The following is a 27575-nucleotide window of genomic DNA, read 5'->3' on the forward strand; positions in this document are numbered from 1 at the left end:
GTTAAGGGGATGCAGACCTGAGAAAGACGTTTGTCTTGTTTCCATCAGGGTCCCCCATTTTCAATTCATATAGACATATATGACATACATGACATACAGATAGTCAGTACTGCTACATCTATACATTTATGACATACCAGATTTGCAAATACAGTACTGTTTGTGATACAGAAGGAGTCAAGAAAAGGGAGTATATACATTTGACGTAGAAACTGTACATTGGAGGTTGGGTGGGGGGGGTTGGGTACATTGGGATATTGACAACCATACTGGGTAATTTACATTGGAGGTGGTTGGGGGGGGGGGGGGGGCGGGGGGCATACTGTATAAACAAGTAACACTGTACATTGAGGGGGGGGGGGGAGGAGACACTGTACAAACAAACACAATTGTACATTGAACTATTGACAAAACCATACTAGGTAAATGACTGTACATTGGAGGGGGTTGGAATGATTGGGTTAGGATATTTACAGGGGCCAGTGTTGAATTGCAGACACTAATTGTAATGTTAAAAACGGATACTGCTGTAATATAAAGTGAAATTCTACCATGCCTCAATGTATCAACTTTAAACATACACTAAATGTTAATGTTAGAAATGTTAATTTCCATTATTTCCACCATGTGCAACATTTCCTAAGAACAGCAATGTCCATTCTATCAACTCCAAATCTGTGCTATGAGCTCAATAGATCTATCTCAAACCCTGCCCTCTTTTCTTGAAGTAGTTTTGACATGTGATATAGATACAGATATTGTTTCATTGTGTATTGATTAACTTTACATTTGCTCTTCATTACTTTACAAACGTTATACTGACACATGGGTCTAATACAGGCCAGCAATGGATTATGGGTAAATGCAACGTTAAAGCAGTGCCAATGTAAGACTGACTTTACATTAAACGAATGACAATAATAGTATAAAGTAGCCGGGTATTATTTGGACTAAAGAATGGTGTTGTCTCACCCTACTCGCATGTTGAGGGAGAGCACAATACATTATACACTGAGAAACCACGGCCGAGAGTGAGCTCTGTGGGAACAACCCCACTTTGCCGGTATCGCTTGTACAATGTAATACAGCCGCTAGACATGGAAGAATCGTCGAAGCCGCTGGACAATGATGAAGAATTGTCGAATCGCCCCCCAGTGGCGAGAAGGATACGAAGGGTCATTGCAGAAGATCCAGAGTGGTTCCTTTGGGTGATACCATCATTATCAAACCTCTCCCTGCAACACATTGTGAATAACTTTGAGGGTATGCAGCATGCTTTTATTTTCATAAACATGCCTATGCATTTCATTAGATTTCACACAGTGTATCTTGTTTGCATACTTCTTTTGTCTTTATATTTAAATAAATCAATTTAGTTATAGTATAATACAAAAAAATATATAATACAATTATATTGTATTATAGTATAGAAGTACAGTATAATATAGAATAATACATTATATAATAGAACAGTGTACTATAAATATATAGATAAATGTGTGTGGATAAATGAATGAACCTCAGTAAATATGCAATTTAACTGATAGATACACAAAATGTATTTATTTATGTTAATTTAATTGTGTTGTTTTCATATCTGCAAAATAAGTATATTTGTGATGTCCCCATATGATGTCATAACCAAACATTCTAGAACATTTGTGTATACTCAACAATTCTGAGGCGTCGGTTACACACAGGGGTATTTTCATTTCGTTTTCAAGATCAGTTTCGCTTTCCAGAGCGCAACGTAGTGGCAGGCGAGTTAGACATTTGTTTTGCGACCTGAGCACTTTCGTTTTGTCAGAACGAGTCGTGGTCAGACCGCAACGGATCGCGTCTCGAATTCAGCACTGAGCATGCGCGGGGAGGTAGTTACCTGCGCACAAATCCTGAGAGCGCATACCCGCCTCACACGTCCACAGGTAACAACACAGTTATCGACCACAATATGTAGTACAATGCCAAAGTAGTAGGTGGCTGGTGGCAGTAGGTGGCGAACATGAAGGCAATTTTCTTCCTGCAAAAAAATCAACAAGCCACCATCTTTAAATGCCTCTGTGGGCCATTTAGCCAATGTAGCATTTATTTTTCAGCAAAGAAAGTGCAATAAAAGTAATAAACAAAACGGATACATTCACTGTGTGTTCTGCCTCATTTGTTGATGAAACAAAACTAACATCAACACAATTGACCACCAAGAGCGGATAGTTTAGTCTCACAAAAAGATCGCAGAGTTTGTTAGCTTACATGCTAACGCGATAGGGCAGTGGCGGCCCGTGGGTGCTTCGCCACTAGGGGCGCTATACCAAACATTTTGCAAACATGTACAGTACCACGCAACAGACTCATGGCAAGACGTGAGCGATTCGACTCACGCTCACGGCAATGAATCGGCTCTTATGAACGAGTCGCTCAGCTGTTACTACAACAACACACAACCAGTCAAATAAAGTATAGTCTAGACTCTAATTCACAACTTGAAACACAATATATAAATAGAAAAGTTAGAAACAACTCGCTCCGTCTCCAAACACAGGCAGATCTCTCCCTCTCTCCTTCTCTCTCTCACACACAGCGCGACGTGGAATCGATTCGTTACACAATCAGACCTATTATATACCAAGAATAACTTCAGTATGAGTACAGGGCTGTACACATATTTTGCATATTGTTAAACGAGCCAAGGCTAGCTATTAAACTATCGATATGAATCGAAAATCTGGGACCCTGATGTAAACAAGACAAACGTCTTTCTCTGGTCTGCATCCCCTTAACAATTGTGTGTATTGAGCCGTACTGTATTGTACCCATTCTGCAATCTGTTAATAAAGTTCTCATTCATTCATTCATTCAAACATAGACGATATTGAACAAGCCATAATCCACGTATTTTCAATCCAAACGCGCGAGAGAGAGAGAGAGAGAGAGAGAGAGAGAGAGAGAGAGAGAGAGAGAGAGAGAGAGAGAGAGAGAGAGACTCACTGTTTAGTTGACACGTCCAGGGCAGGAGGGCTTGCCTTGATAAAGTAGTGTATCACTGTTGATGTATTCCAGACCACTGTCCACTGTGTCCAGACTGCATCCGCCATATAGCTTGTTAGCCAAGTGTTAGCTTGTTAGCAGCACCACACAACAGTCACAAGTACTTCATTCCTTTGTCCATTTCCGCTCGAACAGACTGCAAACTACCTGGCGTTCTATCGCCATGCTCTAAGACAAACTCTAACCTTAACCAACTTTGAAAGAGTGCCTAAGCTTAACAGTCTAAAGAACTTGCCGTCACGGCACGCTCTAAGACAAACAACCTAGGACCAACCTAGGAACCAACCTAGGAATAAGCTAGAATTGGAACATTAGAAATTGGATTCGGCCAATCAGAGATCGTCTCTGTGAAATTCTGCTACGGAAAAAAATACTGGCGTCGGCCAATCAGAGAGCGTCTCCGCGAAATGCGGCTACAGAAATTCTTGACGCTACTGGCTAGACCGCTTCAAATCGCGCCCGGATTCCAACATAATAGTCATATTTCAACGCACAACGCGTTATGCACTGATTGGCTGTGACGGATACAGCGATCAAACTGTGACGCGCACTCAGAGCGCTATCGCGTCTAGCCCGGGCCGAGAAATACGAAAAAATAAAAAAAATAAAAAAAACGTGATGTCACTTCCTGCTCAGGAAAACGAGTGTTTTTTATTTGAGATAATAACGTTATATTGTGCATTGGAAATACAAACATACTTAAAATGAGTAAATATTATTCATTTTAAACATGTTTATATTATTTATAGGGCTATAAAACAAAAAACTAAAAAGTTTTATTTTCTTCTTCTCTGATTTAACAGCAGGTGGGTCGGCGCCCTTGCGCCCCTAGTGGCAGAGCCGCCACTGCGATAGGGATATGCCATTATAACAGTATAGCATTGTGGCTAGCAGCTAACGTTAGCTCACGTTAGCCAGCCAGCACCGAACTGATGATATCAGGAGCTATCAGTAGCTAGATAACATTAGACAACGCCTCATGTATTAAACAAAGGTGAATAGATGACTGGGCCATTTTGTTTAATGCTTGTTAAGATTGAAAGAGGAGTTCTGAGCTAACAGGGTCTGGTAGCTAACGTTAGCTCACGTTAGCCAGCTGCTCATGCAATCGTTAAAGCTAGCAGAATGAATGGATGTAAACTTTATTTAACAGATTGCAGAATGGGTACAATACAATACGGCTCAATACAAACAATTGTTAAGGGAATGCAGACTGTTGTAGCTTGGACTGTGGTCCTTATAACAATAACTTGACAACACATGGTAGCTGCAGCTATTTGGGACAGCTCTGTCGTCACCGGACGTTGGTGAGGGCACGCAGATGTCGGTATCTACTGCGCATGGGCGTTGAGCAACAATGGCTCCGCGCAGATTACATGACACGTTGTCGGCGAGTTTTGGCGAGTATCCAAAGCAGAAACACAATTTCAGCGTTGTCAGTAGGGCAGCGAGTTTTCCTGCCAAAACGGCATTTCTATTTAACTAGGACAGCAAATGTAATCATTCAGCAACAAAACAAAAACACCTAGTCTAACCATGGCCTCAGAACAGTCAGTTTGCATCTTGAAACCGTGCTGAGCGGTACTGAACAGATAGACTAATCAACATAGATTGAAGCCTGCATTTCTAGACCAGGGTGCCTTGCCTACCGTTTTGCTGTGGAAAGAGCCGGCAAGTTGATTTACGGCTTTCCAGTGTGGAGGAATTTTCATGTGTCGAGTCGGTGGTGATTTTGGAGACTGGGAAAATACAGTTATAGTATCGTATAGCTGCCGCTCTGCGCCTACTGGAATATATCCCTATATCAGTCTATATACTGAATAAATTCTCCACATGCACCTATACACACCCATCTGTCTGGCCACACCCCCATCCACTCCTCTACATAAGCAGGGGTGTGGCCATACTAACAGCTCCTTCCTTATTTTCACCACGGCGAGTGTGTATACACCACTTGAGTTTAGTGTAAAACAGTTGGAAAGCAGCTACGTTGAAGCGAAGGAGCTGCGTTGACATTATATCTTTGTTTTCTCTCACTATTTTTCGAGGAAATACAGCGATAATGTCTTCGCCACCGGAGTGTCTAGAAGATGATGATCATTCTGACCTCCATTGGAGCTTCGTAGTAGGGGCTCGCGTCGCTGAGCAAAATCTCCGCCGGCATTTCCTCCGCTTTCCGACTTTGCTTGGGAGGCGGTCGGCTGTGTGGGGGCTGACGGCCTCTCTGGGGCGGGTGATGTGTTTGCAGCGCGGGCACCAGGTGTGTTGGTTGTGGGGGGAACAACTACACAGTTTACGAAGATCCTGCCCCAGGCTGGTATCCTTTTTTCGCTGCTCTAGCGGCGTGGAGAGGGTTCTGGTTTGATGCCCACGTTAACATGAGCTTCTCATCGAGAGCTTTGTTTACTGGGACCGTGCTCCGAATCTGCGGTTCAATTCCCCGGGTCTCTGGACAAACTGATCCCCTCTGTCACCGTGCGGGCCCCGCTTTCAAGATGAAAATCACCCGGCGCGAGGGAGGTGAGCTTGGTGTTTCATTATGAGAATATTTCCACACTCAAGTTGGCTGCAGCCCACGAGGGACTTGTTGCAGACACCGCTGTGGTAAACATCGTTCTATAGTGGGACGTGTTGCCTTCTTTTTCTCTTCTCTCTTCGGATGAGAAGAGGGACAGACAGCGGCTGTCTGAAGTGTTGGCCTATATTGCTTCTCACGTTGTACTATTGTTCAGTGGTAGCCGTTTAGCTTGCTTCTTAGCTGAGTTGAGCTACCTGTTAGCCAGTTAGCTGTTTAGCTACGACGTTAGCTCTGTATGTTCGCTCGGCTGAGAATGTTAGCCTGATGCTATCAGTTAGCCTAGAGTTAGCTTGTGCTACAACCGTTGAACATTAGCCGTGAGAATAGCAGGCTCTAGCACTCTGACTACGACGTCATCTTTGACAGAAGATGTAGTCGGCCTGCACCATGACCGGCTGCTGGAGGGGGGCGTCTTGCCGGCTTCTTTTAGCCCCGCCAGCGAGAGGCCTTTTCGTCAACGTGGAGACCAGCCTGTTGCGGCCTTTCATCCTGCGTTCATTGGTGCAGGTAAGGGTCCATTGGACATTACCCCACTCTTCCTTCCTTCCCCTCCCGAATGTTTTGTTAATAACGATGTTTTTTCCAAAACGTATGTTGCTTCACTACATTTGGAGATACAACATGTGCTATGTGTGAATTGTCTTAGTCGCTCGTATAGCTTGGGTACTGCTGGCCAAAGCTTGTGCTTTTCTCTCTACCTAGAAACAGCGTTGTTTTTTACGTGAGTAAAAATTTACTGGGTTTTTGTTGTATGATGAGAAGTTGTGTGTGTTCATGTAACGTTAGACAACGTGGCTGAGCCCACAACTGGCTGAGTTACCCTACAATGCTGTCCATAGTGGCATGTGATCGAGGGATGAGTCCCTCTCTCAGCTTGTGATGACAATAAACAGGTGGCAAGTTTGTTTCACACATGAACAGGGCTGTACCTGTTCAAACAAGGTGTGCATGATGTAAAGCTTACTCTACACATTGGCGTCGTATCAGGGGTAAGGTGGTGAGGGGTGGGTTTCCCCGGTTTTCCCCTGGGCCCCCCCTCCCCTCAAACACGATTTTGTTTACAATATGTGTGTTGTTTCACTATGTTTTTGGGGATACGGTGTAACCCCTCAGCTTCTGCTGCGGTTGTGCTCTTGCTTAGAGAGGCAATTTTTTTCTGAAAATGTTTTGGTCGCTGTCATGTGGACTTAGCAAGGCCTGTGGCCAGTACTTAATCGAGGACTTGTGTCTTCTCTCGTTATGAAAAACGGCGTTCCTCTTACGGTAGTGAGAGTGTGCACTTCGCCCTTTTTTGTTGTGATGGAGGGTTGTGTGTGTCGTTAAGATCCACAACTGGGTTAGGTGTTGGCCTACAGAAGTTACATGTGTAAGCTCTTGTACCAGGGCCCTTGGCCCTCTCTTGGTCTGTGTTTTTTCTTCCTTTAGGAAAAGGTGTAAAAATTCAGGTGGCAGGTTCGCACATGAGCCTATGTAAAGCTGTTACCTTGACAGGTATACATGCGCTTCATGTAGCACGCTATGACTGGTGTCATGGCTCTGCTTTGTCATTGCATCGTATCAGGGGTGAGGGGTCATGAGGGGGTGAACTGATAAACCCTCCCTCCCCTTTTTCTGATTGGTCAGGGGGTTGGACCTCCTGTCCTTCGGGCTTCCTGTCACGTTGCTGGGTCAGCGTGTCACAGGGTAGGGAGGGGGGGGGAGGGAGTTTCCTGGTCCCACGCCATATTTGGGCGGTGGGTCACGGAATTCCTCCCGCCATAGAGTACGTCACTGGGCGCGTTTCTGTTGGTTGTGAGACTTCCGTGAGTTCTTTTCAGGCTCCATGTTGTGGACCTCTGTTATTGTCAAGATGAGTTAGAACTTAAAAAGAAGTTCTGCTCTGTTGTATGTGTCTTGAGCTTGGTAGGTGATGCAATGCAGTAGAGACAATTTGTTCTTCTGCTCTGCTCCCTACTGGTAGTGTATATTGGGTCAGAGCCTCCTCCTCAGGGAGTTTCAGAGCCTCCTCTTCAGGGAGTTTCAGAGCCTCCTCGGTGAGTTTCAGAACCTCCCTCTCAGTGAGGGAGCCTCCTCAAGAGTTTCAGAGCCTCCTCCTTAGAGAGTCTTAGTCCAATTGTTACAGCTCAATGTTGCATATATCTTTTCAATTATTACTCACGTGGGAAGTAGGCTTGGGCGGTATGACGGTATTACGGTATACCAGGGTATTTAGAAATCCCGACGGTATTGAAAATCAATACAGTCAAAACAGAGTTTTGTTGTAGTGCACACACGCGCCAGCAGAGGGCGAGACCAGTCCTCACTAGTGGAGCGAGCCACGCAGAGCTGGTTGTCTACACACAGGAGGAGGAGGGGGAACCCCGCTTCAGTGGTGGAAATTGCTGGTGCTGCTGGCTAACTGGCTATTCTGAGAGCTAACTGTTGTGTATGATCACAACGGTGTTCACGCTTTACGGTAATGTTGCGACAGTGCTGTGAAAATACCGTAAAGCGTTGTGGTAACGAGAGTGTGTGTTGTTGTTGTGTGTAGGATGCTGCGGGCGAACTGCTACCATTCTGAGAGCTAATGTTAGCACTAGGATGCTGCGGGCGAACTGCTACCATTCTGAGAGCTAACGTTAGCACTAGGATGCTGCGGGCGAACTGCTACCATTCTGAGAGCTAACGTTAGCACTAGGATGCTGCGGGCGAACTGCTACCATTCTGAGAGCTAATGTTAGCACTAGGATGCTGCGGGCGAACTGCTACCATTCTGAGAGCTAACGTTAGCACTAGGATGCTGCGGGCGAACTGCTACCATTCTGAGAGCTAATGTTAGCACTAGGATGCTGCGGGCGAACTCCTACTGTAACTGAGGGGTACAATTCCCTGACTGTATTACTAGATATGATACTTACTACCACTACCTTTGTACTTAATATTCGGCCACCCAGTACACGGCATAAATATATTATCATGAACACTCTCACGTAGATGAAACGGATCCAACACAAATGTACGAATTAGAAACAGGTCTTTATTGCCTACACAGCGATGGTGTGTAGACTAAACACTTAATCACTTAATTACATTTATGAATTGAAATAGTATGCACTTTTATGGCAAGGAGTATTCGTCGGTATATCAATAGATAATGTCCAATCTCTGAAGGCGCAGGTGGTAAATATACGACCTGGAATAGTTAAGGAATAACAGCAATGATACTTTAATGATTATAGGCTGGATACACTAGAGGGGGTTAATCCGGTCGCTTGTAAGCCGACAGGAGTAGGAGGGGGGGGGGGGTAGAATCCAGCTGCCTCGTCCGGCCAAGGGTATCCCAGGAGAACCCACTGTAGTGCCGTTCAATGCGCCGGCGATCCTTGGACCACAGATGAAAGCAGGTGGACTCTTTGTGGGCCGGCTCTCTCCGGTCCACGGGGGAGAGATGTGGAGAGACCTCGTCTTGCAGAGCGTCTCCTCACCTTGAGTCCTCTCCAGGGGGGGGGGTTCCAACACACGGTAGTGTCGGGGGTCTTTATCCATAGAATAATCAAAGTATCCAAAGCATAATCCGTGCCTGGGAAGGCGGGCTGTCGTCGGTAGAATAATCCGGGATACAGGTCCACTCGCTCGTCGGCTCTGGGGCTCCTCGGGTGCAGCTTCACATAGGGTCAACCACCCTGGGTAAGCAGCCAGTTCTCTGCCCGAAACGATGGGGTACTGACTACGGTAGTATTCTCACCGCACGAAGCACTATATATTAACAGACTATTATTAGCTTAATAGACTACGTCCAACTCGACGATATAATGCCAAATATGACTATTCAAATATTAATATACACGATGTCTCAATACCGATGGTAGGCGAACTTGGCCTTACTCCCACACGTGGCATCGCGGGGAGGCTTTACGTCTGTGACTCTATTGGAGGGTAAGAAACTGGACTGAAAAGAAAGTCCTACTTTAGTAGCGCAGTATATATACGCACTATGAACAAATAGTCCCATTAGTGGTGCGGTAGCCAAATTCCTACGCGGAACTAGGACTTGTTCGTACATGTCGAGCGGTACGTTTGAACTGGGTCTGAGGGGTATGGCAGCCTGGCACCAAGGTCTCGACCAATAGTAGAATGGAGACTATTATGGGATGTTCAGTAGGCTAGAATGGATATTCAATGCATATTGTACAAGGAATATACAAGGGATATCAGGGAATATTAGAGAATATACAAATACAATTAAATATATATATATAAATAAATATATATATATATATTCGGTTTAATCTGGCCCTTCACAACAGCCACCCCCTGAATAGGTCCCAGACCTAATCAGTTAAACGGAGACAGATTAATCGCGTTGTCTATTTACACATAAGGGTTTGCTGTAGGGGTCAGTCAACTTCACAAAGTCATAGGGTTGTAGGGTCATGGTCATCATCGATTGTGTCTGGGAGTCGAGGCAGTTCTATGAGCCTCGCCACGGGACGGGTGTAAGTGCGACCCTGGACGAGCACTTCAGCTGCTCGGACCTTGCCGTCGGCACCGGTGATCACTTTGCTTACGCGGCCGGCCGGCCACATAGCTCTGGGCAGTGATTGATCAATAATCATGACGACTGTTCCTTCTGTCAAATTGTCTCTCTCCTTTACCCACTTCTGGCGGGTCTGTAGAGACGGTAGGTAGTGCAGTAGGAAACTGTTCCAAAACTTGTCGGCTAATACTTGGCTGTACCTCCACATTCGTCGGCCGTTCGCTTCTTCAGGCCGGTACATTGTCTGGGGTAATGTGGGATCTAGCCGCCCCATCAGGAGTGTGTTGGGGGTAACTGGGTCGATATCCGCCACATCACTGGAGACATATCCGAGGGGCTTCGAGTTAAGTACTCCCTCAATCTCCGTGAGGACTGTCATTAGGACTTCTTCCGACACAGTCTGGGCCCCAAGTACTGCGTACAGGGCTGTCTTTATGGAGCGCACTTCTCGTTCCCAAGTGCCACCGAAGTGGGGTGCGTTTGGGGGGTTGAATTGGAAATCAACCTGTGCTGGAGCGAGGTGGGTCTTAAGTTCTGGGCCCATAGCTTGGAAGCTCTCTCTCAGCTCTCTTTCGCCGCCTTTAAAGTTTGTCCCATGATCGGACAATAGGGTAGACGGTCTTCCTTTCCGTGATATGAATCTACGGAAGGCCATAAGGAATGAGTCTGTGCTCATGGTCGGGAGAAGCTCGATGTGTATCGCTCTGGTGGTCATGCATTTGAATACAATACCCCACCGCTTCTCGGTTCCTCTTCCTTTCTTTATGTGCAGCGGGCCAAAGCAGTCCATACCCGTTGAGTGGAATGGCTTGTCACCGATTCGGAGGCGACATGGAGGAAGGTCAGCCATCCTTGGTATGCTGGGCTGCGCGCGCCACTTGCGGCAGTCTAGACATGTTCGTTGGAAGCGTCGTACCGCCTCTCTTCCTTGTAGGATCCAGTAACGACGTCTGATTTCCGCGAAGACTCTTTCTGCTCCTGCGTGATGTACATCCTCATCGTATTTCTTTATAATCAGCTCTGTGACCTTGTGTCGGCTGTTCAATACGATCGGGTATTTAATGTCATCCGGTAGATTGGGGGCTCTGCGTAGGCGACCACCCACTCTGATGAGGGTGTGAGCGTCGCTCTCGGGGGCCAGATGAATTAATCTGCTGTCGGATGGGACGGGCTTTCCTCCCTGTAGACAGGCCAATTCATCGGGGAACGAGTCTCTCTGGGCTCGCTGCAGTAGAAGCAATTCTGCTTCCTCGTAGTTAGCTGCTGACATATCAGCGGGGGACTTGCACTCCGGGTGGTACCGCAGGAATGTTCTTTGTTGTGCACTCTCTATGGACGTGCAATCGTTTATGTTAGGGTCGGTGGAGGCTACGGTGCTCAATCCACAGAACACAGACTTCTTAATTTCCACCTCCTCTGGACTGGCTTCCCTCGGGATAGGCATGGGCCACTGTCCTTCCGGGAGTCTTAGGAATGCGGGGCCGTCACTGTAGACATTGCGACGGGTGAGGTCATCCAGGGGCATCCCCCGGGTGATGACGTCAGCTGGGTTCTGTTTTGTATCAACGTAGCGCCACTCTGTTTCTCCGGTTAACTCTTCGGTTAAGTCTTGAATCTCGGTGACTCTGACTCCCACGAAGACTTTGTACTTGCATGAGTCCGATTTGATCCAGGCGAGTACCGTCGTGGAATCTGACCACAGGATTGTTCTAGACACCGGTATGGTGAGCTCACGTTGGATGAGCGTGGCTAGGTGCGCTCCGGCTAGGGCTGCGCAGAGCTCTAGACGTGGGATAGATTGTTGCTTGCGTGGGGCTACTCTCGAGCGGGCGAGGACAAATGCTGTGTAGATCTCTCCCCCTTGGTCTTGGGCCCGCAAGTAGGCTACTGATCCGTATGCGACCTCTGAGGCGTCACTGAAGACGTGCAAGTCCATTTTACATGTCTCTGGCCTCACCGTGGGTGGGAAGTAGCTTCGGCGCATATTAACGCCTGGGAGTGAGTGGAGCTCCATCTCCCACTCTCTCCAGGTGGATGCAAGGTGTGCGGGAATGGGGTCGTCCCAGCCCTGGTCCTTGTCCCACAATGCTCGTACAATCATTTTTGCCCTGGTGGTGTACGGTAGAATACATCCTAGCGGGTCATATTGTCGGGCGAGTGTTGTGTACACACTCCGTCTGGTGGTCGGCGCCGCCGCCGGCCTTCCCTGCTCCGTAGTCAGGGGCTTGTGTCTGTAGTGAAGCGAATCTGTTTTGAATCGCCACACCAATCCCAGGGTCATCTCCTGGGCTTCTCCCGGGATTGTAGCCATCCAGGTCTCGCTGCTGGCTGCCTTGTCCTCGGAGGAGAGGCTGCGCAGTACTTGCGGATCGCTGCTGGCCCACTGCCTGAGATCAAAGCCGCCTTTGATCAATGAGGCGCGGAGTTTAATCAGGAGAGCCTCGGCTTCTTCCTGGGTTGAAAGGCTTTGTAGACAGTTGTCTACGTAGAAGCTGTTCTTTACGCTGTGTCGGACCTCTTCGTCCGCTGCTGGGTCCTCTGCTACATGTTTCTGTAGTGCAAATGTCGCACAGCAGGGGCTGCACGTCGTTCCGAAGGGGAGGACTTCCCATTGGTAGATGGCTGGGTGCTCATCTCCTGGCTTCTCTCTCCATAGGAACCGTAACAGGGGCTTGTCCGCCTCTACTAATCTCACCTGCAGGAACATTCCTTTAATGTCCCCGCTGATGGCCACCTTTTCCTGGCGGAAGCGGAGTAGAACGCCGAGTAGGGAGGGGCCGAGTGTGGGACCGGGCAGTAACTCTTTATTCAGATTTTGGGATCCGATCTGGTAGCTGCAGTTAAATACTATGCGGTCTTTACCGTTGTGATGGACCTTGTGGTGGGGCACGTACCACGATTCAGTGGTCTGGTCAGCCTCTTTAATGTCCATCTTTGTGACGTGTCCCGCTGTGATGAGCTTCTCAATCTCAGCGCGGTATACACTCTCTTGGGTGGGGTTCTTGGCTAAGCGCCGCTCCGTGTTCAGCAGGTACCGTTCTATGGCGTCTGTCTTGGCGTGGAAAGTAGGCATTCCTTCTCGCCGCAGGAGTGGCGTGGCGTATCTCAACACGCCGTTGACCGGGACTCTCTTGGTCCCTGTCTCGAGGAGGTGAATGGCGTAAATGTCATCTTTAGAGCGAATGTCTTTCTTTCCATTCTTAAAGGGCATTTGTTCCAAGCTCCATAGCCGCTCTACGTGTTGCAGGAGTGCGGTTTCTCCCTCTGTGACTCGGGAGTGGAGACATCTAGTGGCTGTACTTCGGTTGAGAGATTTGGCGAGCGGGCCTTGGAGAGTCCATCCCAAACGGGTCTCGACTGCTGCAGGACAGCCTCGGGGTCCGGTATGAACCCGGTCTATCGGGACAATGAGGTCTGCATGGTAGAAGCCTATCAACAGGGTCGGCATAGCATTGTCTATGAGCGGGATCGGTAACTTGCGCAGATGTGCATATTTCTCCATCAGCTTGGCGACGGGGTATGTGTACCGCGACAGTCCTATTTCTTGGCTGGTGAAAGCGTCTGCAATCTGGTACCGTCGCTCAGGCTGGCCGCTTGCTGCGATAGAGAATGAGACATTCTCGCCCTTTATCGTCTTCAAATCTCGTCTTATTGTCCGAATTGTCATTTGGGTTTCGCTTCCCCGCAGCCCTAGCTGGGCCGCAGCGGAGGCGAGCAGCAGGGTCTTCTCTGACCCGTCATCGAGGACGGCGTAAGTGTCCAGGACTTTATTCTGGTAGCTTAGTGTCACACGCACTACTTTTAGGAGTACTCTGGCTCCACTGCTGCTGGCGGGATCGATGTACATGACGCTCGCTTTGCGGCTGGATGGTGCAGGTGAAGGGCGCCGTCTGTTACTGTCGTGAAGTATGTCCAGATGGGCTCCATCGCACTTGGTGCACCTTTTCTTTAAGCGGCATTCGGCTGCCATGTGTGAGCGCGCACAGCGAAAACAGCGCTTGTTGGACTTTATCCATTGACCTGCTTCCTCCGCGTTCAGCTTGGGGAAGGAGTCACATTGCGCTAGCCAGTGTTCTTTCTCACAGTAGGGGCACACTATCTTCCACTTCTCCGTTCTGGAGGGGGTACTGTGGCTCCTGCTGCTCGGTACTGACTCCGATTGGTGCATCACAGTCACCGATCTTCTTCCATCATTTAGTCGTCTGGTTCCTTCTCTGGAGCCAGGGGTGCTCCGTCCGAATGTATCTAGCCGTAGGCTGCTGACTTCTCTCGCCAGGAAGTCTGCTAGATCGAGGAGGTTCGGTTCGGGGCCATTCGGGTCTCTGTGGTCCCTCTGCCGCCTAAAGCGCTCCTGACGAGCGGGCGGCAGCTTCTCCAGGATCCTTTCCACATTTGAGTTGGCGTAAAGTTCATACTTCCCCTTCTCTCTTTGCGCTCCCAACATCCCTACCAGGGACTGCACTCTGATGGACAGGTCGTCCAGTGCTCGATTGTCTATTGCTGGGGGTAAGCGGTCGATGTGTCGGATCTCCTGGATCACGTAATCCCATATGCGCCCATACCTCTGGTCCAATGCTACCAGCGCTGCTGTGTATGGGGTGGTGGAAGTCACGTAGGCGAGCGCTATATTATGTGCGCGGGGCACCTTTAAGTGCTGCAGTAGGATGGCGTATTTGTGGCGTTCATCCAATACATCCACCAACATGGTCTCCAGACACATGCAGAGTTCTGTATACTGGGCCCGGTTCTCTTGGGTGAAGTCGGGTACCATAGGCGTGCCAATGTATGACGCTGACTGTGGATGCATCGGCGAGCGTTGGGGGAGAGGCCTCCTAGGCGAGTCTCCTCCCGCTCCTTGGTATGGGCTGGTACCGGCAGTGTACCATGGCCCGCTTGTCCAGGTGCTGTTCCTCGGTGCGGGTCGTGCGTCGTGCTCACCCGTGTATAGAGTCGGGGGTCTGTAGCGCAGCTCCGCGGGAGCATAGCCTGGGCTGTACCGGACCTCCTGGTCCGGTAGAGTACTGTGCTGTCTTCGGGCGTGGTTCTCCTCCTCTTCCTCTTCGTCTTCAGTTAGGTCATCCAGTGCTTGTAGTCTCTGGTTTAGCCTCTCCACAGGATATGCTGCTCCTTCCCGGTTGCTAGGTCTCGCTTGGACCGGTGGGGGGAGGTGGTCTGTGGGGGGTATAGACCTCGTCTGTTGGTCAAGTTCAGGGTTGTTTACTCGGCTAGGGGATGCCGCCCTGGAGGTGTGTCTAGACGAGTTCCTGGAGCCTCTGGCGGAGGGAGAGGGTGTTGTCCGTCTGATCAGCTGTTCTATTAGTTGCGCTTGCTGTCTGTCGCGCTCTGCGTCCCGTTGAGCACCGGCTCGTTCTCGGGCCACATTCTCTTCCATCTGAATGCGTCTTATTTCTAGACGTATCTGCTCGTGTTCGCTTCGCTGCTGGATCTGCAGTCGGTCGCGTTCAGCAGCGGCGTTCAGGCTGATGAGGAAGGCCTGCTGTAGGGTCCTCTCTGCCTCGCTGGGAGAAGGCGGTTGTATAGGGGAGCCTTCCCTCGGGGTACTCCTTGCGGAGCCTTGGAGCTCTATCTCCACGGTGCTCTCCCCGTCTTCTTCCGTGCCGAGTTCTCTCTCGGTAGCGTTGTATTCCTCCCGGGACTCATCGGGGACTACTTCTTCAGTACTGGCGGGGTGTGAAGTCATGTCTGGTTCCCACTGGTCCCCACCGTGAACTTGGTCAGTTACATTAGAGCCCGTAGGGGCCTCTATGGTCGGGGTAGTCTGGGCGTTGGGGTTAGACATACTTTTACTTTCTAGTTTTACCGCGTTTACTGTTAGTAGAAGACTAGGTTGTTGACTGACAGCGTAAGCCTCTAAGTACTGAGGGAGCCGTCGTTCGCGCTGCGGGCGTTGGTTAGGAGGATCGTTTCGTGGAGTGTTCATCATAGGCCATTTCAATATTAATAACACTATATTAATATTACACTGATTACCCTCCGGCTCGAAGGACCAATTGTAACTGAGGGGTACAATTCCCTGACTGTATTACTAGATATGATACTTACTACCACTACCTTTGTACTTAATATTCGGCCACCCAGTACACGGCATAAATATATTATCATGAACACTCTCACGTAGATGAAACGGATCCAACACAAATGTACGAATTAGAAACAGGTCTTTATTGCCTACACAGCGATGGTGTGTAGACTAAACACTTAATCACTTAATTACATTTATGAATTGAAATAGTATGCACTTTTATGGCAAGGAGTATTCGTCGGTATATCAATAGATAATGTCCAATCTCTGAAGGCGCAGGTGGTAAATATACGACCTGGAATAGTTAAGGAATAACAGCAATGATACTTTAATGATTATAGGCTGGATACACTAGAGGGGGTTAATCCGGTCGCTTGTAAGCCGACAGGAGTAGGAGGGGGGGGGGGGTAGAATCCAGCTGCCTCGTCCGGCCAAGGGTATCCCAGGAGAACCCACTGTAGTGCCGTTCAATGCGCCGGCGATCCTTGGACCACAGATGAAAGCAGGTGGACTCTTTGTGGGCCGGCTCTCTCCGGTCCACGGGGGAGAGATGTGGAGAGACCTCGTCTTGCAGAGCGTCTCCTCACCTTGAGTCCTCTCCAGGGGGGGGGGTTCCAACACACGGTAGTGTCGGGGGTCTTTATCCATAGAATAATCAAAGTATCCAAAGCATAATCCGTGCCTGGGAAGGCGGGCTGTCGTCGGTAGAATAATCCGGGATACAGGTCCACTCGCTCGTCGGCTCTGGGGCTCCTCGGGTGCAGCTTCACATAGGGTCAACCACCCTGGGTAAGCAGCCAGTTCTCTGCCCGAAACGATGGGGTACTGACTACGGTAGTATTCTCACCGCACGAAGCACTATATATTAACAGACTATTATTAGCTTAATAGACTACGTCCAACTCGACGATATAGTGCCAAATATGACTATTCAAATATTAATATACACGATGTCTCAATACCGATGGTAGGCGAACTTGGCCTTACTCCCACACGTGGCATCGCGGGGAGGCTTTACGTCTGTGACTCTATTGGAGGGTAAGAAACTGGACTGAAAAGAAAGTCCTACTTTAGTAGCGCAGTATATATACGCACTATGAACAAATAGTCCCATTAGTGGTGCGGTAGCCAAATTCCTACGCGGAACTAGGACTTGTTCGTACATGTCGAGCGGTACGTTTGAACTGGGTCTGAGGGGTATGGCAGCCTGGCACCAAGGTCTCGACCAATAGTAGAATGGAGACTATTATGGGATGTTCAGTAGGCTAGAATGGATATTCAATGCATATTGTACAAGGAATATACAAGGGATATCAGGGAATATTAGAGAATATACAAATACAATTAAATATATATATATAAATAAATATATATATTCGGTTTAATCTGGCCCTTCACAACACCTACCATTCTGAGAGCTAACGTTAGCACTAGGATGCTGCGGGCGAACTGCTACCATTCTGAGAGCTAACGTTAGCACTAGGATGCTGCGGGCGAACTGCTACCATTCTGAGAGCTAACGTTAGCACTAGGATGCTGCGGGCGAACTGCTACCATTCTGAGAGCTAACGTTAGCACTAGGATGCTGTGGGCGAACTGGCCATCTCCGTGATTTGTTTACTTGGTATCACGGGTTGCCCCCCCCCCCCCACCCCCGCTGATGAAAATGAAAGTCATACCGTCATATACCGTATACCGGGGTATTAGGTAATCAAGGTATGACGGTATGAAAAAAATTATACCGCCCAAGCCTAGTGGGAAGTCTCTCTCTGGGGGTTCCCTGTCTCCTCTCTTTTATAGGGCAGGGTTGACAGGGGTGCTTTCCCTCGGATGCGTCATATGGGACCCATATCTGTGTCTTGGCCAGCTTCCTGCCGCTCTCCCAGGCGGCTTGGAGGGAACGTTATCTGGGTTCTTGTTAGAATTACCATTGATATGTTTTGGGTCTCGACGTGTACATAGTGCTGGCCCTGGGTGCTTCTGTGTGGAACCACGCATGGGCTTGCGTGCCTTGGTTGCTCATCATTGAAACAGCGTTTTTATGGGGCAACTAGGATGGAGTTTTGTCTCTTCCGAGCGCGAGTGTACTAGGTTAGTCTCGATGAATTCTCGTTCATCTCTGGGGGGAGATAACGGAATAGATCAAAGCATTGGCGGAGGGGTCTCACGCCTTTGGGGTGGGCCACCGGGCGCGGCTTGGTGGCGCCCTCTGTGATGTTTTAGATCGACACACGTACCTACCCCCCTCCTGGGACTGGGATGGCGGCGTGATTAGGACACGGGACTGGTTCTGGTCGCACCGGACCAGGTCAGTTAACCCGTTGTCCGCCGGGGCGCAGATCTGCTGTTCTGATACCCTGAGGGACTTGTGCTTTTTCGGGGGGAAAATGCCGGGTCGGCCCGGGCGTTGCAGGGTTTGATGTTATGGAGATGTTCTGGTCCTTCTCCATTCCTTTTTCGCGCCTCTCTTCTCCTGCTTGGCGGGGCTGGGAGGGGGCTGTTGAGGTGGTTCTTGTACCCCTCTGGCATCCCTGTGTACGTCCCGGTCTGCCAGGCCCAGGTTCGAACTCGTTTCGTCGACCTGTTGGCCTGGGTTAACCCCTTCTTGGAAACTGAAACACTTGTACTGCTGTATAGCCAGTGTATACCCGCAGTTGTGTTTTGGAGTTTTTTCTTGGGGGGGTTATAGGAACAACCGCCTCATGTTAGAACCAAGGTGGTGGTTGGTTTCCAGGTGTGTTGGTAGCGGAGTCGACTCTCGGGGTAGGCCGGGCTTGGCCCCGTCTGCCTGTGAGTGTGCCCCCGCACCTTTCATGACGTCTGCCAATCGTGTCTGCCTTCTCTGCCTCGGCCCCTCTAGAGGGTCGGGGTTTTTTGTGGAGACTGCGACATGGTGCACAGCATACCATACGCCCCTTCCGCCGGGGTGCTGTTTTCAGCAGACCCCTTTGGCGCCTGTCTAGTCCGCAGTGCTCCAGGCTCAGGTCGAGTGACCTGTTGCCTGGATTGAGGGGTCGACCACTTTTGGGGGTTGTCTCCCCGGTGCACTGCCTGGTCCCGCTGTGGGTGTAGCCTCTTGAGTGCTTCAGGGCGGCGTGCTGTAGGGGGGAAGGGCCTGCTCTTGGATGGGCCCTGTCCGAATACGCTGGCGATGTGGGGGGTGGTGTCACTAGTGACCGCCTGGTGGGGTCTCGATGCTGCGGCGTCGTTTGCCTCACTAGGCCCCCTTTTCCGGGGGGTTCAGTCCCTTCCTGGGGCTGGGTCCTCCTTCGCACTCTGCTGCTACGGCCTTGCCACAGGGTTGGGTTTTTGCCCTCGACCCCGTGATATTAGGGGTTGTAACGGGGGTTTTCTTCTTCCCGTTCGTTCCCTAGTGGCATGTGGGTTGCGCGCCTGTGTAGTCGTGGGTTCTTCTGTGGGAAGGTAAGTCCCACGGTCTGCTCACCCTGTGCGTTGAGTTGCTAAACCCTCTTCGCACAGTCGGATCCGATTCCCTCCCGTCCTCCACTAGGGGGGTCCGGGGGCTCGGGTCCTCCCCGGTTCTGATGGTTGTGGGATGCCTCGGCGGGTACATTTGTTGAGCTTCCGCTCTGCTCAGCTTCTGTATTCCAGTAGGCGCAGAGCGGCAGCTATACGATACTATACCGTACGGTTATATCTATAACCATAGTTATATGAGTATAGCGACGCTCTGCGCCGGACTCACTGAGGACCCCGTGGTCTTCGCCTTGGTGGTGAAAGACTTGGGAAGGAGCTGTTAGTATGGCCACACCCCTGCTTATGTAGAGGAGTGGATGGGGGTGTGGCCAGACGGATGGGTGTGTATAGGTGCATGTGGAGAATTTATTCAGTATATAGACTGATATAGGGATATATTCCAGTAGGCGCAGAGCGTCGCTATACTCATATAACTATGGTTATAGATATAACCGTACGTTTTCTTACCTTGTAGTAGTAACGTGAATATTTAGGAAAATAGCTTTAGGACCACTTCTGTAAAGAAAGACTTCGCTGTGGAAGAGAAATAAACCATTTGGATATCTTTGTTTTACACTGGAGCGGCTGTGGACATTATTTTTCTTTATCAACGAACATACTACTCACGAGTAAGCAACTTTAACCAGTAGAGTGGAACGTCGGCCCTCATCTAGGTTGGTAAACATTGCACTATGAACAGTCTATCAGTGTACTGTATGCATGTGTAGGGGCAGGTACAAGTTTTCTTCTTCCTGTTCCTTTCGGCCATGGAATTTAGTGGGCCATATTAAGTGAACTATATGTAGTGAAGACACTTGGACTGTAACAATTCCATATACGAATAAATTAAAAATTATATTTATTCTTACAGAGAAGCCCATATTTGAGGAACTGCCCCCTGGTGATAAGGAGTATGTTCTGGAGAGGCTGTCCTCTTCTCTGCCCCTGCATGTGACGGCCAACTTGATCAGTGACGATGGCTACTGGGAGCGGTGCTGCAGGCTGCGATGGGACCATCACCTGTGTGACGTCTCCCGTCACGGCCACAGCTGGAAAAGAATGTTCTTCGAGAGACACCTGCAGAACATCATTGAGCACTTTATCCCAGATGTGACAGACCCAAAGATCGTACTCGATATGGTCCCTCTTTGCAAGAACTACATTAAGAGGCTGGATATCTCCCAGCTGCTGCCCCCTGTCAAAGAGGCTCAGAAGGCAGAAGAGGAAGATGGCTCAGATTTGACCATGGACCACTTTGATTTTGGCATTCTGTTGAACAAGCTGACCGGACTGGAGGAGCTGCATTTGGTGTACAGGGTCAACAGTTGTGGCATGAACTTTCATTGGAATATGTTTGAGTTCACCCTCCGAGACTGTGAGTCTCTGGCCAAGGCCCTGAAGTCCTGCAAGACTTTGAGGGTGAATCATTGATTGCTACTTCAAATGCAGTGTTTGTGATAATGTTGTTAACGTAAAGTCAGGTTTAAATCAGAAGAAAATAGTCCCTCCAGCGAAAATACTGCTGGTTATTGTTGTGCATTATAAATTAATAGTAACATTATTATGTTTTCTGTAAGAGGCTAGTTATTATAGTTTATATTATTCTTATTAATTGCTTACGTTCTTTTGTATGCTATGTAGCCAGTATTACTAGCCCCTGATACTCCTTAGTAGTGTTGTCACAATACTGGAATTTCGACTTCGATACGATACCTTGAAAAGTATCGATACTTCGATACCATTTCGATACCAAAAAAAAAATAATAATAATAATATATATATATATATATATATATATATATATATATATATATATATATATTTTTTTTTTTTTTTTTTTTTTAACAAATTTTGCTTTTGTTGCTGGTTGATTCTCCTCAGCTTCTCTCTGGTACTATAAGAGAAGAAAAATATAACACTTTTAAAACCCTTTGTTTATCTTTAGATCACACATTTAAAAATAACTGTTCATCTCACTTCAATCATTTCTATTGCAGATGCAGAACATGGTATTTTCTCAAGCAGACAGATGTAAACACTAATCTGTGTTGCATGTACCTGACTAACTGAACTGTTTGTATTACAGTTAGTAACAGTTTCGATTTTTATTTAAAGATAACAAGAGAGAGAGAGAGAGAGAGAGAGAGAGAGAGAGAGAGAGAGAGAGAGAGAGAGAGAGAGATCAACTATGCTCGGAGCATTTAGTAACGTTACATTTTCAACAAGATTGCTGCTATTTAAACACTTCATGGAAACGGGGTAACGTTAACCTTATGTCGACTGTAGTATTGTATGACCTCGACATAACGTTTAAACGTTAACGTTACTCCGTTTCCATGCAGTAATTATAAAGGTGGCCAGCTAAGTTAAGCTAACGGAGCTAACGGAGGAACGACTAGCAGTAGCTAACGTTAGCTAATAGCTGTAACGTTACTAACAACGAATCAGCTGTTGATATTATGCGCCATCAGTAGACAACGTATCATGTATTAAACTAGAGTTAATGGTTTAATGCTTGAGTCACAGTGACGTTGAAAGAGCAGCTGTTACCAACCTCTTTCATTTCTTTATGGAGATCCGCGTTGGCACTGCTCTGTAACACCGCTTGCAAATGGGCATCGTGGCATCTTTAGCTTGTCCTAAGTTGTTTACTTCAAACCCGAAGTACCTCCAAACAGCACTTCTGCTGTTTTCTTTATCCACAAGCACAAGTTGCGGAGGCTCTGCATTTGCCATCTTCAGCTAAAATGTTTGTTTACAAACTGAAGACGGCTCTGTGAGGGGAGGGCTGGAGGAGGCGGAGGGGCAAGCGTGCTCTGAACAGCGTGTCAACAACTTGCGGTAGAACACTCGCCAGCTGGTACCGATACTGCAGAAAGTATCGGTATTTCGGGAAATGAGTATCGAAACCATTTTAAATATTCAGTATCGATATGTATCGTAGTATGGAGTACTGTATCAATTCATACTGTGCTATTTCTATAGGTTCTGAGGCTCCATCAAAGCAACGTGGAGGATGAAAAATGCCGGCTGCTGGTGAAATACCTTCTGGACCACCCCTCTCTGACAGAGCTTGACCTCTCTTACAACGTGATCGGGAACAGGGGTGCCAGGGCCATTGGCAAGCTGCTCAGCAGGAGTAAACTGGAAACCTTGACCATCAAAAACAATAACATTAGTGGCCCAGGGGCCCTGGCCATAGCTTACGCCCTATCCAAGAACTCCACCCTGCTTTCCCTCAACCTGCGTCTGAACTGTTTAGGAGATGATGGGGGTCAAGCCATTGGCCAGGCCTTGCTGAAGAACAACACCCTACTAGACCTGCATCTAGGAGGCAACCTGCTGACTGAGCCCAGTGCCACCATCATATCTCAAGTCCTGGTCAAGAACAACACACTCAGAAGCATCAATCTCTCATGCAACAGGCTGGGCATTGTGAGTATATAGAGCATCCATGTACAGTACATAGTCTTATACTTGTTCTACAGTACTTATGCCAGTCTAATAAATTGCTCTCAAGCCTGTGTAATGAGGCTGTTGTGTGTACAGTGATGCCACTGTATAAGAGAAGGGAAATAGGAATGTCTCATTCCCATCACATTCCAAGAAAAGCAAGAGAGTAGTGCAGTATCAATTAATCAATTAATCAATCAAGGTTTATTTGTCACATACTCCCGTCATAGTACAAGTACAATGTGCAGTGAAATGTTTGTTGCCAAGTGTGCTACTATATACAATAGATAAAGTAAGAGCTAAAAAGTTAACAAAAGAAATGAAGAGCTGTCAAATATAATCATATGGATTGTAATGTGCAGATGGATTTGATGGAACCAGTCAGTATGTGCCAAGGATTGTATATGTGTATTCATATGTGTATATTCACACTATTTAGTATTTTATGGATATACAAATATAGAATATTTTATGAGAGTAATATAGAATAATATAAGAATGTAGGACATAATATGGATGTATATAATGCTATCGATAATATATATATTCAGGACCTGGCTAGTATTGTGAAGGATTTCAACATTTTCATAGATGAGTCATTCTACAGAAACGCACACGTTTAGAATAGCAACATGTCTTAAAATGTAGTTAATTTTCCTACATTTAAACTTAAGTTACAATATTGGTTAACCCTTTGACTTTATGAATCCACATAAATGAGAGCTTAATGATTAATATATATATTTTTTTACTTTGACTTAAAGAATGCTTGTGCCATCTTTTTGTCACTGGTGTTACCTCATACCTTTAACAATATTAAAGTATTTTTAGAAATGTTTTTTTCACAATCTATTCTGCACATATAGTCAGAGGCGCACAGTAGGATAATGATAATGCCAAAAATTGGGAGATTATGTATTTATTTATTTTAATCAGGTTTGTGAAAAGTGTGACTGATGTTTGCTTATTAACACCATCATATCTTTGCTATAATAATAACAATATTTGAAGGACAGTCATACAAATTTAATGATAGTATCCTTAACATCCTAACTCTTGAATGAAGCAAAGGTCAATTGATATAAAATAATTTACAAGTCAAATGTGACACTTTTGATTTCATATGACCCAAAAAAACACCAGTGACAATAAAACACCAGTGACACAAAGAACACTAAAGATTGTTTTATTCAATATCAATTACTTATTTGAGATAGAAAGTGGTGTATTTAGTACAAAACCAAAGATTATCACTGACATTAAGTCAAATAACTTTAGTTATTTATATATATTTATTTTATATATATATTATATATATATTTATTTATATAATTTATATTTATATTTAGTTGTGATCATGAAATGGGTACTAATGAGTTATATTGTATGCATAACAACTTCTTTAAAAGCTTTTACTAAAGCTTATTTACACAAGATAGTCACTGGTGTTACTGGTCGTCACTGGTGTTACCATGAAGAGCAGTAACACCAGTGACCATTTTCATGAAATCTATTTTACAAAATGGCAGCTTCAGTACCTCAAACCACATGTTGCTAATCATGCTAAACTCACAAAAATTTGTAATTTAATCCATTTGTATTAAAAAATAGGCCATACCAGTCACTCTAGCTAAATGTCTCGTATGAAATTATGAGATAAATGAGAACATTTCCAACATTTGAAAAAAGACAGCAGACTGTCAATGTACCTTTCTTCACAGTTCTTCAGGAAGTAGGACGTAGGAAGTAGGAAGTGATGTCACAAGTCTTTGGATTTTTTCAGAATAGGGATTTTTGTTAAGCGGTAACACCAGTGACATGACACCAGGGGACAGCTATTTCCATTATATTATTTATAATATTTAGTTGGTATTTAATTTGTTTATGTTAGCCACTTCATACATGTGATAGTGGTGTATACATTCTTGCATTTAAAATGGGAGAGAAATATATTTGTAAACTCTAAATATGCCCCTAAACCCCAATACATGACATTTGGGACAAGCACTTTTCTTGTACTTGGAATTTCATATAATTGATTAAAAACAAATATTGCCCAATTCTTGCCTCAAATAGGTATAATTGTTCAAAGAACATTTTACGGGGAGCTCCCGTAGCTCACCGCATATCTCGGCGCTATTTCTGCGTCGCGGAAAACCGTGCTCGTCACGGATCTGGGGGACACGAGTTCGATTCCCGGATCCGCCGTCATTTCTCAGAATGTCTTCCCCTGTTCTACATCCCATTTTCAACCTGTTTCTGTCGGTCATGCTTGACCAGAAAAGCGATAAACGCTAAAAAATAAAGTTTAAAAAAAAGAAAAAAAAACATTTTACATTATTCAAATATATAAATTAAATGTGACTACAAAGTCTGTTTAAAGTGTATGCTTTCTGCAAAGGCTGGGGACAGAAAAGTGCGTTTCTGTAGAATGACTAAACATGCAATCGGGGCTTGAAATGAAGGGTGTCTCGATGGGACAATAAAAACTGCCTGGTGTGATCCAGTTCCCGGGACGGTAAAGGCTGCATTTCTTTTTTTATTCCAAAAATAGTTCTGTAAAATATGCTCATGAGAGGATACAATGCAGATACATTTTTTTATATATAGGCTAGGCTATATATAAACAATCAACAAAAAAATATGAAAAAGAAAAAAATAAATAACCAAAATAACACAAAAAACTGAAATAGAATAGTAGGTAAATGCTGGATTATATAGTAAAAATGTTGGGGGATTTGGGATGGTTGCTTTTCAGTTTAGGACAAGTAAAACTAGTTTGTGACGGTTGTGAAATGTTTTTAATATAAGCCCTGCATGAAATAATGGAAAGTCTGAGTGTGTGGATGTTGTCTCTTATTGCTTGTTCAGAGTTATCAAGATTGCCCGAAACCCGTTTGACACTTGTGCCTGTGCTGTGCCTCTGTGTGTGTGTGTGCGTGTGTGCGTGCGTGCGTGTGCGTGTGTGTGTGTGTGTGTGTGTGTGTGTGTGTGTGTGTGTGTGTGTGTGTGTGTGTGTAGGGTGGCGGTAAAGTCTTGGAGGAGGGGATGTCTTACAACACCAGCATCACAGAATGTGATATTCGTCTTACAGAGGTGGCTGAGGAGAGCAGTTTCTGCATCAACCAGGTGGTTGGGAAAAACAAGGACAGAACATGCAAGAGACACACTCAAGATAACAACATCAAGCAGACACCAGAAAGCAAATAAAACCTCACCTATATCATTCATTTATCACAGCCTCAGTGTCTTGTGTATTAAGGGGAGACCACCCACCTAAAATAAAATTTTCCAGATTTTGGGGCAATTTTGAGATTTTTGTATAATGTTGAGATTTTTATAAACATGTCTTCTTTCAAACTAGTGACAAGAAAATAAAAAAAAACACATTTAGTTTCTTATTTTGCTTCATTTTGCATGATTGCGTCCATAAATGTGCACATATTGAATGGGGAACTGCCTCATTTGCATATAACATAAAATTCAGAAAACTTGCAATATATTTTTTCTTAGTTTATATGTACATAACAAACTGGGAAAGTTTCATACTGATATCTATTCAAATATTTGTTTTGCCTATTTTTTTTATTTGATTTTGATTTGAAGTCTTTATTTCGACTATTAGGGGGTACAGTAATCGGTTGTGTTTGTTACTACACTTACTACTACTACATCATTATTATTATGTTATGTTATTCAGTTATCAGGCATGTGTTTAGGTTGTCTATTACTAATGGTTTGATTGGGTGTTGTGTTTGTAAATAGCGGTTTAAAAAATTTTATTATGGCATTTTACAATACAGAACTTTGAAGGCGTTTTCCCAAAGGGTAGACATGTACCATTTCCCTAGCATCTACACACACCAAACTTTCCACCTTTATTCATATCTACATCCTGCTTCTTTGTGCCAAAGGGTTTGTTGATATGTCATACATAGCCTGATTTACAGACAATACAAAACTTTAAAGGCGTTTTTCTCAAAATGAGATTTTATGAGTTTGTATTATATACACATAAAACAAAAAATCTCAATTTCTCTAGTACCTCCACACACCAAACTGGCCACGTTTCCTCCTATCCATATACCACAACTTTTTGCTAGAGGATTTTTTTTTATATATCACTCATCCAGATTTTTAGAACATTTTATACAAAAAATGTATGCAAAAGAAATGCATGACTAGGGGGTCATAAAATAATAAATTCCTGTTCGGGTGGCATATCAAAAAATCCTCTAGCAAAAAGTTCTGTATTTAATGTAGTAACATGAAAAACCATGAGAGAATATCTATATATCATACATTTTTTCTAAATTTTGTTTGGGGTAACATGCAAAAAGGGGCAATTTTGAATAGACCACGCCCCTTTTGGGGTAATAAAATGATGCGACCAAAAAATTTGTAATACATTTTTTTTTTTTTTTTGACTATTCTAAACAATTAAGATGTTTGCAAATGATTTC

The 27575-nt window shown here is 46.0% G+C and overlaps 1 protein-coding gene across 1 annotated transcript; it reads left to right on the forward strand.

Annotated features, from left to right (window-relative positions):
• Window positions 1-1097: 1097 nt before the first annotated feature.
• LOC311242041 (dynein regulatory complex subunit 5-like) lies at window positions 1098-26322 on the forward strand (the record flags this gene model as incomplete). Its single annotated transcript, XM_084330995.1, has 4 exons — window positions 1098-1263; window positions 20531-21078; window positions 22645-23094; window positions 26134-26322. 4 exons carry the CDS (start codon window positions 1098-1100, stop codon window positions 26320-26322), a joined length of 1353 nt encoding a protein of 450 aa, XP_084187121.1.
• Window positions 26323-27575: the final 1253 nt, after the last annotated feature.

Source organism: Notolepis coatsorum, assembly GCF_963971535.1.
Source record: "Notolepis coatsorum genome assembly, chromosome: 15".
In the NCBI taxonomy this organism is placed as follows: domain Eukaryota; kingdom Metazoa; phylum Chordata; class Actinopteri; order Aulopiformes; family Paralepididae; genus Notolepis; species Notolepis coatsorum.